The sequence below is a fragment of the Aquarana catesbeiana genome, linkage group LG12, assembly GCF_042186555.1.
Source record: "Aquarana catesbeiana isolate 2022-GZ linkage group LG12, ASM4218655v1, whole genome shotgun sequence".
Lineage (NCBI taxonomy): Eukaryota > Metazoa > Chordata > Amphibia > Anura > Ranidae > Aquarana > Aquarana catesbeiana.
In genome coordinates this window covers 81,721,197-81,737,380 of record NC_133335.1, presented here as the reverse complement: position 1 = coordinate 81,737,380, position 16,184 = coordinate 81,721,197, and the positions used below count along the sequence as shown (strand labels likewise).

Below are 16,184 nucleotides of genomic sequence, written 5' to 3'. Positions count from 1 at the left end.
ACCCAGTAAGGCTGAATGACCTTTTAAGGTTACAGCCTACTCGTGTCACCTGACTGCTCTCACCAAATCCCTACTCGTGTCACCTGACTGCTCCTACCAAGTCCCTACCCATGTCACCTGACTGCTCCTACCAAGTCCCTACCCATGTCACTTGACTGCTCCTACCAAGTCCCTACCCAAGTCACCTGACTAAATAGGGGATGACAGACTACCCTAGGTTTGGAGAGACAATGCCACATCCAATAGACCGATACATATGGAGAAGGGTTCCCCTAATCGGACTTTTAAGGCACTTTTAAAAATTACATATATTGAAAGAGTATAGCAAGGTATTAAAAATGAACAAGATTTTTTATTTGAAGACAAATTGTATTAAAACATTGAATACATTATATTAACGAGACATTAACATATTGAGAAAATTCATTACTGTCACCACAGGGTAAATATATGAAGAGACTCTTTTCACACCCAACGCGTTTCGGGATATAAAGTATTTAATCCTTCTTCAGAGGTGTAGAAGAGAAGAGAAAAGAAATTCATCTAGGATAATTAAAGTGTAAAATGATAAGTAAATTACCACAACATGTAGATACATGGAATTATCCACTTGAAGTTAAATAATCGACAAATCACTTACATAGTATTAGGTGGTGGAATGGTTGTTATTATGTTTCGTTAAGTTGCATTAAAAACCTGGAGTTAAGATAGCATTGGACATTAGCGCTGGTGGGGTTGCTGTCCCTTTAACATCATGGTCATCATAGAATCATATAGATGTATATCAATTGGTAATAGCCTCATTCAGAGGGTGTTTCCCCCGCGTTCCGCGGATGTGTATCGGCCAGAATGGTATACTGAGGCAAAAATGGAGTCCCTGAGAGTAAGAAAAAATTGGAATGAGTCTAGAGGGAATGTGTTAAATATTTGAGCTGGAGTATAGGAAGTGGGATAAAAAGTTGTATAAATACCTAATATCAATTGTAAGTTGGTACAGTTGATGGTATGGCAAAGAGTGATCAAGGGAAACCAATGTAGTTGGTAGCTGAAAGTAAAAAGTATATAAGGATTGTATGATAGTACAGAGGTGGTTAAAAATAAAAATAGAAAATTATAATAATACATTTAGAGAAGGGAAAATTTTTTTGGGGTGTAATTAGAGTAGGATTCATAATAGTATCAGTATAGTAATCATTGAAATATGGAGATACTGGTAAATAGTAACACAGTACTATTTGGGCATTTAGACAGCCAGTATAAGTGAGGAAATAGTACATTGAAAAGTGATAACTATCAGTAGGGTTGTCTCGATACCACTTTTTTAGGACCGAGTACAAGTACCGATACTTTTTTTCAAGTACTCGCCGATACCGATTACCGATACTTTTTTTTTAATGTCACGTGACAGTTTTTTTGTTTTTGTTGTTTTTTTTTTTTTTTTTTTTTTTAACAGTGCTTGCTTTTTTTTGGGGGGGGGGGGGGGGGGGTGAACGTTGTATGTGTGTGTGTTATTTTTTTTTTTTTACAATAATATTTTTTTTATTCTTTATTGTTGTTTTTTTTTTTTTTTTTTTTTTTTTTTTAATCAGCCCTTTTGGGGGGCTTTGGTGAGATATCAGGGGTCTTAACAGACCTCTGATATCTCCCCCTTGAGACAGAGAAAGAGACAGAGGATAGAGATTCCCCAGTCCCTTTCTCTGCAGCCTCAGCTGCACTGAGAATGAATGGAGAGAAGACAGCGGCTCCTCTCCATTCATAAACTGACACATCGTAATCACAGGTGATTACAATGTTTCAGTTATGTGAATGGACAGAGTCAGCTGACTCTCTCCATAAACAAAGGAAGGAGGAGGAGGACGGAGGAACGGAGGGGGAGAACGGAGGGGACAGATAAGGAGAGCAGAACGGAGGGGACAGATAAGAAGAGCAGAACGGAGGGGACAGCTGAGAGGGACAGATAAGGAGAGAGGAATGCAGGGGACAGCGGAGAGGCACAGAGGAAAGGAGGGGGCACGGAGGAAGATGCAGTGACAGTCAGCTGTGAGCGATCACCTCTGTATGTCACTGAAGCAGCTGAAAGCCGCTGGGGGAGAATCTTTGTAACTCCCCCACGCGCCGATCACAGCTGACTTCCAGGTATCGGTGGAAGCATCGGGAGCATTTGCCCGAGTACAAGTACTTGGGCAAATGCTCGGTATCGGTGCCGATACCGATACTAGTATCGGTATCGGGACATCCCTAACTATCAGGATTAGTATGTATATAGTATCTAATCACCTCAAGTAGGTGATTATAGTTATAAGTATCACTAGCATTTCAGCCAGAGGACTGACTGGAGGTTTATGCAAGAAGGGAGGTGAAATAAAAGTATCAAGTACAATAAAACAAAAGGTTACCTTGTTTGAGAAAGTTTAAGCAGACCAGCCACACATCCCAGCATCCAGCTATGCAGTGCTAGAGCTGGGAGTAGGTGGGTCTGGTATATGTATAGGAGGAACTCAAATCAGCTGGCACAGCAAACTGCGTTCAGCTGGGTGTTGGAGTTCATTGCCAGGGAGACCTAAACGCTGCCCCCTGGGTCAGGTGTGCGCGGCGCAGCCCCTACCGCACATGCGCGAATGTCAGCACGTTGGGGCGGTGTCACACACACCCGCCCCACCAACACGAACTACCACAGCGGTAGACCGCACATGTCCGCCGGAGTAGTAAGATGGAGGCTGTGGGCGGTGATGTCAAACGTCCAGCCAGCCTCTCATGACGCCGCCCAGATAGTGAACCTGGGCCGCTTTCCATGCCGGGCAACCATTCTGGCCAATCGCACCCAGGGGAAATCTAAAGGGAAACAAAAAGGTAGTGTTAAATAGTGGAGACCAAAGGCCGAAGTTTATTCTAAACAATAGGACATAAAAGCACATGCCTGTGCTAAAGAGTTCAAATTTAGATGTCAACATAGGAACAGCAACACCAGTTGATGGTAGACAATATAAAATTCTACCTTTTGTGAGAAGGGACTTGAGAACAAACTAAGCCAGTTGATAGTAAAAGACAAAATACAATGAATTATACATCTTGCGAACGGTAATATGAAAACAGCAAAAGCAGTTGATGATAAAAGACGAATTATGTAGAATTGTACATTTCATGAACAGAGATGTATAGCATGATGAGCATAAAGAATAAACATTAAGGCATGAATTGTACATTTCATGAACAGAGATGTATAGTCCAGTACAGCGATATGTAGCATGATAAATATAAAGAAGAAACATTAGAGCACCAACTTACTGTACTAACTTACAATTGATATTAGGTATTTATACAACAACTTTTTATCCCACTTCCTATACTCCAGCTCAAATATTTAACACATTCCCTCTAGACTCATTCCAATTTTTTCTTACTCTCAGGGACTCCATTTTTGCCTCAGTATACCATTCTGGCCGATACACATCCGCGGAACGCGGGGGAAACACCCTCTGAATGAGGCTATTACCAATTGATATACATCTATATGATTCTATGATGACCATGATGTTAAAGGGACAGCAACCCCACCAGCACTAATGTCCAATGCTATCTTAACTCCAGGTTTTTAATGCAACTTAACGAAACATAATAACAACCATTCCACCACCTAATACTATGTAAGTGATTTGTCGATTATTTAACTTCAAGTGGATAATTCCATGTATCTACATGTTGTGGTAATTTACTTATCATTTTACACTTTAATTATCCTAGATGAATTTCTTTTCTCTTCTCTTCTACACCCCTGAAGAAGGATTAAGTACTTTATATCCCGAAACGCGTTGGGTGTGAAAAGAGTCTCTTCATATATTTACCCTGTGGTGACAGTAATGAATTTTCTCAATATGTTAATGTCTCGTTAATATAATGTATTCAATGTTTTAATACAATTTGTCTTCAAATAAAAATTTTTGTTCATTTTTAATACCTTGCTATACTCTTTCAATATATGTAATTTTTTTAAAAGTGCCTTAAAAGTCCGATTAGGGGAACCCTTCTCCATATGTACATGTCACCTGACTGCTCCTACCAAGTCCCTACCCATGTCACCTGACTGCTCCCCTCCAAGTCCCTGCCCGAGTCAGCGGGCTGCTCCCACCAAGTCTATATTTTCTTGTACAAACATCACGCTGAATAAAGAAGTCATCCTCTGCAGCCTGCACCACAATGTCTTTTCCCATCTTCACCTTTTACCCAAATCATAGCTGTCTAATCATGACCCAAACATCTCCATTCTGTCATATCCCATATCCATCCACGTGATACAGGAGTTGGTCAGAGAGTGTGCGCGCATGATACAGCAGCTGCAAAATGTGGGCGTGGCTTAAATTGTGTTGCGTTACCCCTGTAGGTGCTGCTGAGTATAATGATCCGTCTGTCACCCTGCCCAGTTAGGCACACACTTTTTCACTCCTCAGAGACAATAAAGCAGTCCTTGCATTTTGTTTTATTGAGGGGATATTAAACTTGGATAGGGATGGGGACTCATGAGATGTCCAGGTGGTCAAACATTGGAACATGGGACTTTATATACATCCTATATATATACTCAATTTCTCCTCCTGTACATCTCTTCCTCTTTTCTGAGTATGGATTCCTCTCTTTTGAGTATTGCTCCATACTCCTCCTGACCATCTCTTCTTTTCTTTCGTTCTCCAGACTAGCTAGCACTGTAGGCCTGACGCTGACTCAGCCAGGCCTAAAACAAATACCCTTCACATGCAAGGACCGCGGGCCCCTATGGTGTAGCGAAAAGAAAATTAAGTTCTGGTACTAGCTGTCCCACATGCGGCTGCTGATCCCAGTCAGCCCTCTTCAGGCCCTGCCAGCCCTCCTGTCTGCAGCTGCCTGACTCCACTGCCAACGACACCACAGTCCTCTCCTCTGGTTCTGCACCCATCTCCAACTGCACAGTCCAGTCCTTTTCAGGTGTGCCCTCCCGACTGTGCATGCCACTCACCAGCCCTCTTGGCTGCAACCGATGGTTCCTCTCCTTGGAGACTTGGCCGGCAGTACTCTCTTCCACTGTCCTCTCTTGCTCCCCCTGTGCCTCCTGTCCATGACACCTCCATGTTTTCTTAGAGAGCCCTGTCTGCACCCGAGCCGAGGCCCAAGGTCGCCCCCCCAGACTGGGGAGCTCCCTCCAAGGCCCTGACAGCTTCAGTACTCCATCTCCAACTCTTCCACCCGACAACTTCTCCCAAACTGGGCTGACCCTGGGTATTTGAGGAGGCCTGCCTCCTGCCAATTCCAAGTTGGGGATTGATCAGGGCTCCTCAGAATACCCCAGGCAGCTCCACCTCCCCTCTCCTCCTCTCTTTCCAGAACCTTCTAGAGAGCTCTGGAAAGAAGAGAGAGGTCTTGGTGATGCTGCCTCTGAGTCACCCAGCTTGTACCCTGAGCCACTTCCAGTCCAGATCAAACAAAAACAAACAGGCCTGGCTGCTAACAATTTGAAGCCAAACTCCGGCACACACTTTTTAAACAGTTATGGCAAACCATCTTTTTTCCTTTTCGGATAAAGCTTTTACATGAATAAATAAAAACTGATCATTTTAATCACCCCTGTCAGTGTTAACTGTTTTTTCTCATCCATGTAAACAGATACATTCTGCTGGAGCTTGTGAAAAACAAGAGACTTACTAGCTAGATCACCAGATGAAATAAGAAGAAAAGAAAGCTTAAAAAAGAAACAAATACAGCCATCACTGATTGGCAGAATTGGTAAGCTGCAATATAATAAATGTTTGCTGTTGGGTTTAATACTGCTATGGCCATTCTTCTCTTCTGGGTCACAGCAGTGAAATTACTGTCCGCTGACATCACAAAGCCACCTCAGTCTGTTTAAAGATCCTCACCATATTGTCAGGATCCACCCAGCTGCCTGACTGACGTCTGTCTCCGCCTCTCAGGGCACCCCTATCCTCCCCAGCCCGGTGCTGCAGAGAGCAGTGACTGACAGCAGTGGTAATTTTGGCAGCAGATTTCGGTTTAGTTTAAGTCTTAGTCTTTTGACTAAAATGCCATTTTAGTTTTAGTCCCATTTTATGCCATTTTAGTTTTAGTCCCTTTTTAGTAATCAGCAATTGTTTTAGTTTTAGTCGCCTTAATCTTAATCTAATATTTTAGTTGACGAAAATCATTTCAGTTGCACCATTTTGTAGGGTTTTTCTAAAAGCACACCAAAGATGCAGCATGCGGGACTTTTGGCGCACTTTCAGAAAATGTGGCAAAAATTTGCAACCTAATAGTATTCTATGGGACAAAGGGTTGTTCACACTTGCAGCAGGCACTGTCACTCCACTGAAAAGTGATCCATGCTCAGAACACTTTTCAGAGGCAACAAAAAAAGCAAATACTCCTGCGCACAGGTGTGTTGGCTAGGTGATCCAAAAGATCAAATTGGATAATGGCTTTCGGCCTTGCTGCCCTCCAGGATAGGGATATCCTAGTAGTAGACAAAAACACAAAGAAAAGAGGGTGCACCAGCCTAGTGCATTATCTTTTGGTACATTTATTCAGAAAACATAATGAAAACTACTCACAAAAGTAGGAGACAATCATGCTTAAAAAGGTCTTTGACATATGGCAGTCTGTCTACTGATTGCAGTTTCTGAGTCCTGGAGAGTGGACATACGAACCGCTGCTGGCTGACGCGTTTCGAAGGTATTCCTTCTTCATCAGAGCCCACATTTCAGAGGCATTTGAAAGGCAGTGAGGAGGTGATATCACATTTCCTCACTGCATGTTTTAACCTCCTAAATGCCAACCCCTCAAGGTAATGGCATAGTACTATTAGAGCTTGAAGAAAGAAAGCTAAGAAAAGGTTCTGCTGGGGGACAACATAAGAAAAAGGAGGAGGGGGAGAAATGGCAGGAAGGGATTGACGGAAGTGGAAGAGTACGGTCACAGTGCTGAACTGCTCATTCAATGGCTTCATATTTCGTTTGCTTGATTGAAACGTTCCCACCCACACATTCTCTTCACATATGGAGGCTGGCTGCCTAAACAGGCCATAGATGAGTCAAAAACCAAAGGAAAATTCTTGTCGATCATCAGGTCGCTTGTTTTTCACATCATTAGTATGCCATCTGCGACACACGATTTTTGTGGCACAATCAAAAGTGCCTGATCCAACATGCTGGATTTTTTAAAGAAAAATGAAACAAATAATGGCACAGTCGTATGCTCCATTTTCGTTTTTCAGTGACAGAATGTTCGGTTTTCGACTTGTCTATGACTGGCCTTATATACATCTGCATTCTCAGTGAATGGGGTTTCTGTACCAGTCTCTGCTGCTGTAACTACTGGGCAATTTGTCTTTAGGCCAAATAGGTTAATTAAGTTCCCTTCACTGATATTTCCATAGGAGAGCATGAGGAATCTGAAGGGGTAGACTTGGCTAACGAGGGAAAGCGGATGTCCAAGAAAAGCAGCTGGTAGAAGTTGTTTCCAGTGTGATGTGAAAGACAAACAGAAGCACTGAATACTGTGAAAATAACATTCCACAGTCAGGATCTGCTTTACTGGAACATTTCCCCTATGTCGTAATGATCATTTCAGTGTTAGACATTGTGCAGCACTGATCCTAAAGTCATCTGTTACTTTGCCCATTAAAGACATATTGGGGTTGATTTACTAATACTGGAGAGTGCAAAATCTGGTGCAGCTTTGCATAGAAACCAGCTTTCAGTTTTTATTTTTTTGGTCAAAGAACTGAACAACCTGAAGTTGGAAGCTGATTGGCTACCATGCACAGCTGCACCAGATTTTGCACTCTCCGCTTTTAGTAAATCAACCCCATTGACAGGTTCCACCATCCACTGATACTCACCTTTACTCACTCTCTTGCCATACAGTTTATCTGTTAGAGTCCTGAGTCTAATCCCTGTGTAAGCTCAGTGACGTTCAGTGTCAGAGCTCACATAAGGTAAATGACCTTCTGCCCTCCACCTGCATGACAAGGTTTAGGTCTGGCAATTAGCCTCTCACATGTTAACATTGCATCTTAGGAGAAAAGGATGAAGATCAGGTTCTCCCCTATATCTGGAACTACCAGGTATTTTGACACATGAATGGAGCATCAGGGGAGTGAGAAAAGTATAAAATGGTGGGCTTTCAAGAGAACCTGTCACTTTGCTCTAAAAAGGTGCCTTGAATTTAGGTAAACTAGTAAACAACTGCTTCTTTGGGACATGATAAACATCATCCTACCAGTAAACAAAAAGAAACACAAACTGTTGTATAGACCAGCATATATCAACCACTTTCTAGTCAGGGCATCCTTGAAAAGTTATTTTCAGGCTTGATGCACACCAGTCTAGGGCTAGGTTCACCTTACTGCTTGTCAGGGAACGCACGCAAAATCATTCATGTTCCTGATATGCCAACAAACGTGCTGTTCCTAAGCAGACGTGCAAGAGTGTCATTGAATCCTAAACACAGTGCGTTTTCGGTGTGGTGCAATTTTAAAAAAAAAAAAAAAAAAAAAAAAGGGAATTTCTTTCTCTGTGTTTCTGTGGGTAGCAATGACCATTGAAATAAATGGGCTGCCCTACACGCAGCACACAACCACACAGATGGGAAGAGCTTGATCTCCGACTGGGAGAGAGAGAACCAGCAAAAAGAACCAGTACCTTATGTTGTAGTGTTCACGGGGAAAAAATGAGCATGCTGACAGGTGAGAATAGAGTAACAGAGATGAGTTTATCAGTTTGTTGCTTCTCCTTTCACAGGCTGAGTGAGGGACAAGACTCGTAAATGTTGATTAACTGTAGCAGAGAAAATTCAGGCCTTCTGACCTGCCAGACATGTCTGCTGTGTGGCATAACTGTGTAAATCTCTGTGTAAATTCTTACTGTGTAAGAATTTGATGGACAAAAATACAAATCCTTTGGCAGGCAGATCAGCTCCCACATATGCATTTCATCTGGGTCTTTAGCAGTTTGCCTACAGATCAGCTTTAAAGCACCAACATGTCCCTCATTGTTATACAATATTTCGTAACCTTGCAGTCAAAACAATGCACGTCCCATACGTTACCTAAGGGACATAAGTTACAGTCGGTAGGATGTGTCCTTTGTGCTGACTCTTCTCTTGTTAGGTGAAATGCTCCTCCATCCATGCCCCCTTCCGTTGTGGCAGGGGTTAACAGAACTAAGGGGCTGTCACGGCCTCTCCCCCTTTTTAGAAGTGCCTAACTATGCCTGCTCTTTCCGTCCAGCTCCACCATTTTTCAAAGCTGTTCTACGGCATGTATGAATGAAAAGTGATCTATGAGAGGAAGATTGGAGGATAACTGATAGGTCTGCCTACTCCATTCATAGATCCTTTTTTATTCACAGAGGCTGTAGCAGTACAGTTTCTATGAATGGTGGAACTGGGTGGAAAGGAGGGCATAGTCAGGCACTCTTAATGAGACATAGACAAAGAATGGTTTCACCTAGTGGAAGAAGCATCATCACAAGGAACACATCCTACTGAGTGTAAAGCTGGCCCTACATGGTTCGATTCTTGGCCAGTTCATAAAAACCAAATACTTACCTGAGTTCTGGATTGATCCAGCACTGTGCCAGTCTGCAGCAGTGCTGGTTCTCTCTCTGTCTCCTCTCACAAGCTGAGAGCCAGTGGCTCCGGCTGCTGTCAAATAAATGCTGTGAGGAGGGAACAGGATTGGGGCTGAGCCGTACTATATGTGTCAGTAGATAGACGCACACAGCCAAGTCAGGAGGAAGCCTGCATGTGTGCCCCATAGAAAACCACCTCCTATGGGGGAGCACTAAGAAGAGCCAAGAGCGCTGCGGCGGACCCCAGAAGAGGAGGATCAGGCCGCTCTGTGCAATACGATAATTCTCTCACAAGACTCTGGTCCGGCCGCACATGGAGTATGCCGTCCAGTTCTGGGCACCAGTTCTCAGGAAGGATGTACTGGAACTGGAGTACAGAGAAGGGCAACAAAGCTAATTAAGGGACTGGAGGATCTCAGCCATGGGGAAAGACAACAATCGTTGAACTTATTCTCTCTGGAGAGGAGACGCTTGAGAGGGGATATGATGTTGATGTACAAATACAGTACTGGTGACCCTAGCATTGTGAACAAACTTTTCAGTGACAGGGAATTTAAAAAGACAAGTGGCCATTCACAAAAATTAAAAGAGAAAGCGGGTTAACCTTAAACTGCGTAAAGGGTTCTTTACTGTCGGAGTGGTAAGAATGTGGAATTCTCTTGCACAAGCAGTGATATCAGCGGGGAGCATTGATTAAAAAAAAAAAATATATTAGATGGGCGGCTTAACGACCACAACATACAGGGGTATACAATTTACTATTAACATTAACACACACATAGGTTGAACTGGATGAACTTGTGTCTCTTTTTTCAATCTCACCTAATATGTAATTATGTAATACAATTACACGGAGCAGGTAAGTATAACATGTTTGATATAAAAATAAAAAATAAATGCCTTTACAATGATTTTAAATCGGTGATTTGAAAGGTGTAGATGCTACTATGCTGTGGGCAACACCACTGTGTTCAGTTAATGTTCTCGCAACACAATCCCTTTTTTAAATTGCAGTAAACCCCATTATATATATCAGAAATAATACAGCAAAGTTAAACATTTGTCTGACAAGCAAACATAGAAAGTTATTGTTGGTTTCATTTGTGTACAGTCTGCTTCTTTGTGATGGTTTTAGTGGCTTTTATATTGACACGAATCTCCAAAAGCTCAGTTGCCTTTATCGGACTTCTACATTGCACAACCTATAGTTCCTGCAGAGCTCTGATTTTTGTCGTCATTTAGATATTTTCTCTATGTGATTGAATAATTGATTTCTTTCCTGCAGGAGGATTAGATGCCTTTTTCTTCTGTAAAAGATGAGTGCAGAGTGTTCCTCATCAGCACGACCAAAGTGCAGGGTACAGTCTACCCTGAAGAAGATTTTTGGCTTTGACTCTTTTCGGTCTGATCTGCAGGAGAATGCAACTCGTACTGTGGTTAGAGGTGACTGACGTTTTCATACGCTTTTCTTATTTCCTAGTAGATTTAGTGCAGGGACCTAAAGTGGTTGTAAAGGTAAAAGGTTTTTGACCCTAATGCATTCTCACATTAAATAAAAAAAAAAAACATTTAATAGTAGCCCCCCAGTCCTCCTTACCTGAGCCCGGTTTTGATATAGTGCTGTGCACATTTGCAGCAGATCTTTACTCCTCTCCTCTTTTCCTGGCTCTCACAGGCTTGGCTGAAAGCAGCTGGAGTCATTGGCTCATTTTGCTGTCAGTCAAACCTGTGAGCAGAGAGTGGAGGGTGGAGCTGTGTATCTGAATAGACACAAACAGCTGGGCTCGGAAGTGAGCATGTACCACTGCCCCCTAGGAAGCAGCTTTCACTGGGGGCACTCAGTGGGTGGGGAGGAGCCAGAAGTGCCGATGCGGGAACCCAGAAGAGGAGGATTGGGGCTCTTCTGTGCAAAACAATTGCACAGTAAAGGTAAATCACTGCAGTTTGAATGTGCCCATCTGCCACAAATTTAAAACTGCAGTGGAACCTGACCCTCAGTGTTGCTGAGGACAATGTTGTCCACAACTATCTCACCCCACCCATGTACAACAAGTAAAGTTTGGCAGGGGGAAAACCCCTAGAAGTCTAGCCCATGTCCTCCTCCTGACTGCTGGCATCTAAACCCTCCTTCTCCTCATGCTCCTCCTGTGTTTGGTGCTGCCTCATAGGGATGGTTTCAAAATAAGTCGGGCTATGAGAAAGCAGGAAGTCTTCCTCTTTCTCCTGTTGCTGTGCCTCGCATGCCCAACCTTGTTCAACACGTACTTGCTCCAGCTGGAACACCAGAGGGATTTCATTGCTGACCCCCACAATATCAAGGCTCACCATTCTGGTTGTAAGTAGAAACAAGATGGTAGATAAGTCTTGAGTGATGAGCCACTGCCATGGCGAAAAAAACCCCAGAGCCTGCTTTTATCCCATACTCCATTAAATACTCATTAGCAGCCTACTGATGCAAGTTCAACTGCTGTAGCATGTCCAAGGTCGAGATCCAGCATGAGGGCAGTTTTGCATATCAAGCAAATTTTCGGCCCGCGTGTACCCATCCTTAAGGTATAAGACTTCCATCCTTATTTCTTGAGACTGTAGATGTTGGAGTGGATACAGATTGAGATTTCTGTGTAGTGCGTTGAGAGGTAGAAAAGGGCTTGTGGGAAGGAGGAGTTCAGGCCTTTTGCTGTTGACTTATATTGTTTCTGTGTTGTGCCCACAGCGCTTTGTGGTGAATATTCTTATCTCTCCTCATGCATGTGGTACCCAATTGACTTGTAAATTTACCATGCTTAATACGCTATAGGCAGAGGCTGCAAACCACTACAGTGTTTGCAGCAGATGCCTACTTGGCAGTAAGCTGCAGAAGAAAACTAGCTATTTGTTTTCTCTGCCCGTTGTCACCTCACTCTATGTTCCTGGCATTCCCTTCCTCAACATTGGATAAAATTAATCCCAGTTCATCCCACTGCAGCAAGTTACTGATGGTGTACTCAAATACTTCAGCTGATTCTCAATACCAATTTTGGTGATACCATGAAGATTAGCTGTAAAAGAGGAAGAAGAGGGAACATTTGCAGCTGTTGATGACTCTGTGTGCCTGGCAGAAGGAGGAAGAGAATAATGCTAAAGGCTTGGTTACCCATTCCCTCACCTCCTTCATGAGCTCTTTATAGCACATCTACTGCTAGAAAGGAAAAACAGATGTGTCCTCCCTTTCAAAAGTGCGACCTGATCACCACTTTGGTCTTCAAATACAGAACCCTTTCTCCCCTTACTAGCAGCACATGAAGAACCTCTGCCTCTCCCTTTAGACCTCCCAGACATGGTGAAGATGGGATTGCTTCATTTTATTATCGCCCATGGCATTATGGGATTGCGAATGTGGTACTTCACAATGTGGTGACTTGGTTCGATAAACTGGACCTCATTGGTATGTGTTGCTGACCCCAAGAAAAAATAAAATTAAAGACCCTATCACAAATATATAAAAATAAAATTGCCCCCCCAAAAAAACCCAAAAAACAAATTAAACACTAAACCCCAGACACACGCCTTTTCCTAGCAGAAAGAAATCAAGATTTGACTTGAAAGAAAATAAAAAAAGACCTAAGACCCGTGGTTCTCTTCCCTCAACTGTGACGCACACAATAACCGGACTACCTGAGGCTATCCAGTGCCAGAAGTGCATAGGTTGATCATCTAATTAGATTATGATTTTTCTGTTTTTAGGGCTTGTTCACTCTATTAATGCGTTGGAACTGCGTTAGGCAACCTTTTCCAGTGTAGTTCTAACACATGCCAAGTGAAAACCCTTGTTCCTCATGAGGCTAGTTCACATCACTTTGGTGTGCACTGAAAAAAAGTACTGCATGAAGTACTTTTTCCAACACAGCATTGTGTAGCACAATCCACTGCCTTGCATCATGCTGCAGGCAGTAGAAGTAAATGAAATGTCATTTGAGACCTCTCAATAAAGCTCTAATCAATGAGCCCTTACTCTTCTTTTTTTATTACTTATATCATATTGTGTGGTGTCTTTTTCAGGTGACAAAGATGTGTTCGTGTGCATGCCAACTGGAGCTGGCAAGTCTCTCTGTTATCAGCTTCCTGCTGTTCTTTCAGTGGGAATTACTATTGTTATCTCTCCACTCATTGCACTGATTCAGGTAATGACAGAAACCCTTAAGCAAGCCATACACTTAGCAAATTTCTTTCCTGCAACCACCATTGTATTCTCCTGGTGGGGGCGGGGTGAGGCGGGGGAAGCCACCCCCATCAGGAGAAGACCTTGATTATTACCAGCAGCTAGCGATAATCTCTTGCAAAATTTAGCAGGCTGGTTGTACCCAAGTTGATCGATCAATCATTCAGCTGGCCCATACATGGTTCAAATCGGGAACCGGCCGAGTTACGAACTGTCTATGACCGCCCATACAGTATATTCACATTTGTGGTATTGGTTAGCAAGACCTCATACACTGTTACATATTTTCTGTAAACCTTATACATGAGAATACATTGTTGCACATTTCCAGTAATCCCAACACTGTTGCCTATTGACAAAGATTGCAGCAGAGGAGTGCCCACGTAGACTGGGTTCACACGGAGCCGATCCGTTGGTCGGACTCCGCTAGCTCAGCGAGAGATCGCTCCGTTGATCCCCGCTGAGCAGGCGGATGACAGCTCCATCTCGGCTCACTGTGCAGGATTGGACCTGTCAGAGCCCTGCTGTTTTCTATGGGGAGATCGAATGAAAACGGACAGCCTGTCCGTTTTCATCCGATCCCATCAGATCCACTGGACGGATGGTGAACGTATCGCCATCCGTCTGTTTTGAGCGGATCCTGTCGGATCAGATGGCAGGCGGGCGTCAGCAGACACTGACATCCGCCTGCCCAAAGAAGTTAATGGGTGGCCACCCGTTGACTTCTATGGCCAATCGTGTGTAGGGGGCCTTAATGAACATATTTGCACAGATTGAGACAAACCTGTGTAGTAACATTATTTGTCTTAATCATACAGGACACAAGCTGGGTATTCATAGACCCCCCCCCCCCCCCCAGGTTATAGACTGTTAGCTTTTAGGTGATTGGACGCTGGCACATGCTTTGCTGGGTATGCCCTCTGGTCTCCCTTAACCCCACCCTGCAATTCTTTTCTAGTGTCCTTATGTTTTGGACCTCCTGTGGAGATGTTTTCTGTGCTTAACCAGTTTTCTTTTTGTTTTCCTTTTATCTTACGTTCTTCAATTTACTTTTCACTGACTTCTAATCTAACAATAGAAGCAGTGCATCCAGATGGGTGTAACCCTGGTAATACCAGGGATACACTGCATGTTCACATTCCCTAACATTGGCAGTTTTCCCAATAACATTCATTGTTGTTGTGGTTTTTTTTTTTTTTGGCAACCAGATTTGACCAGTGAATCTAGGATGCTTGAGTTCAATATCTTTTTATAAACAGGTTACTAAATGTAATTGGAAGCTCTATGTAAATATAGTTGTGTGTTTTTATATATCTCTATGCTCTGCTGTTTTTAGAGTGTAATATCTTTTGTGTACAGTGCCTGTAACATTTACTGTTTCTTATTAACTCCTAGTTAGTTAAAAAGTTAGTTCATTTACCATAAATTTATTTTTTAGGCTTCGATAGAGTCTGTTGGGTTTAATCACCCATTGGCTTCTTTCTACGGGACTTCTGCAGTAACATCTATATTCTGGAATATCTGTGCCATAGTTCTTGGCTTTGAGCATTGTTGTCCTCTGCTGCATTCTATGTTATGTTATTATGAGTCCCTGGGAAATATAATATTGTTTCTTTTGTTCAGTATTTTATAGCTGAACTCAAGGCATAGTTTAATTACCTGAATTTTGTATTAATTTCAGCCTCCTGTAGTTTCCTGTACAACAGTTCCTAGACTGACGGAGGGGTAGTGAGCACCCTGAGCCAAAAGGATCTGATCCATGTATATGTGCTGACAAAAAACATGCTGACGGAAGAAGAGACCAGAATGTTGGACTTTTCATTCTGAAGCTGCTTTTTAATTGCCCAAATACAGTCTTGGGACAGGTTGGGGACCAAGCCGTGTTGTCTAACTACGAGAAAAAGTGGTTGGGGACCAAGCTGTGTTGCATAACTTTAGTGGAGAAAAGGTGAGGTTTACTAACCTAGCTGTCCTGTCTGCCAGGGCTGTGTAAGTGTGTTCACGATTGGAGGGTGGTAAACCCAGCACTTGAACCATGCTTTTACAGTCCCCCATTTACGTGAGTAGGGCCACTCTACAAGCACCCCGCATCCGTGTGTAGTGCAGTCGGTTGCGGCATGCTGGTGCAGAGATTAAAGGGTTAAAGCAGCCTCACCACTTGTCAGATACTCTTTGAAGAGCAGTCTGAACTCGGATCACTCTTCAGAGAGCAAAGCTAGTGTGGATGAGCCCTAAGTCTCAGTACTGGCTGAGCAAATACTTGGCAGGTAAAACAACTCCCATATTTCAAAATTGTATTCAGCTGTGGTTCAGGAAGGTCCTGCTATAATAACAGCAGTAAGGCTACTTGCACACGTATCTGCTACAAAAACGCATATGCGATTGATGCATTT

The 16,184-nt window shown here is 43.1% G+C and overlaps 1 protein-coding gene across 2 annotated transcripts in view; it reads left to right on the top strand.

The window, feature by feature from the left end:
• Positions 1-16,184, top strand: part of RECQL5 (RecQ like helicase 5) — a 178,803-nt gene that overhangs the window by 11,239 nt on the left and 151,380 nt on the right. For both annotated transcript variants that reach the window (XM_073608124.1, XM_073608125.1), the window contains exons 2-4: positions 5,632-5,751; positions 10,879-11,036; positions 13,632-13,753. In XM_073608124.1, the coding sequence (XP_073464225.1) occupies positions 10,910-11,036; positions 13,632-13,753 (249 nt within the window). In that variant the 5' untranslated portion in view covers positions 5,632-5,751; positions 10,879-10,909. The remainder of the gene's footprint in view (positions 1-5,631; positions 5,752-10,878; positions 11,037-13,631; positions 13,754-16,184) is intronic.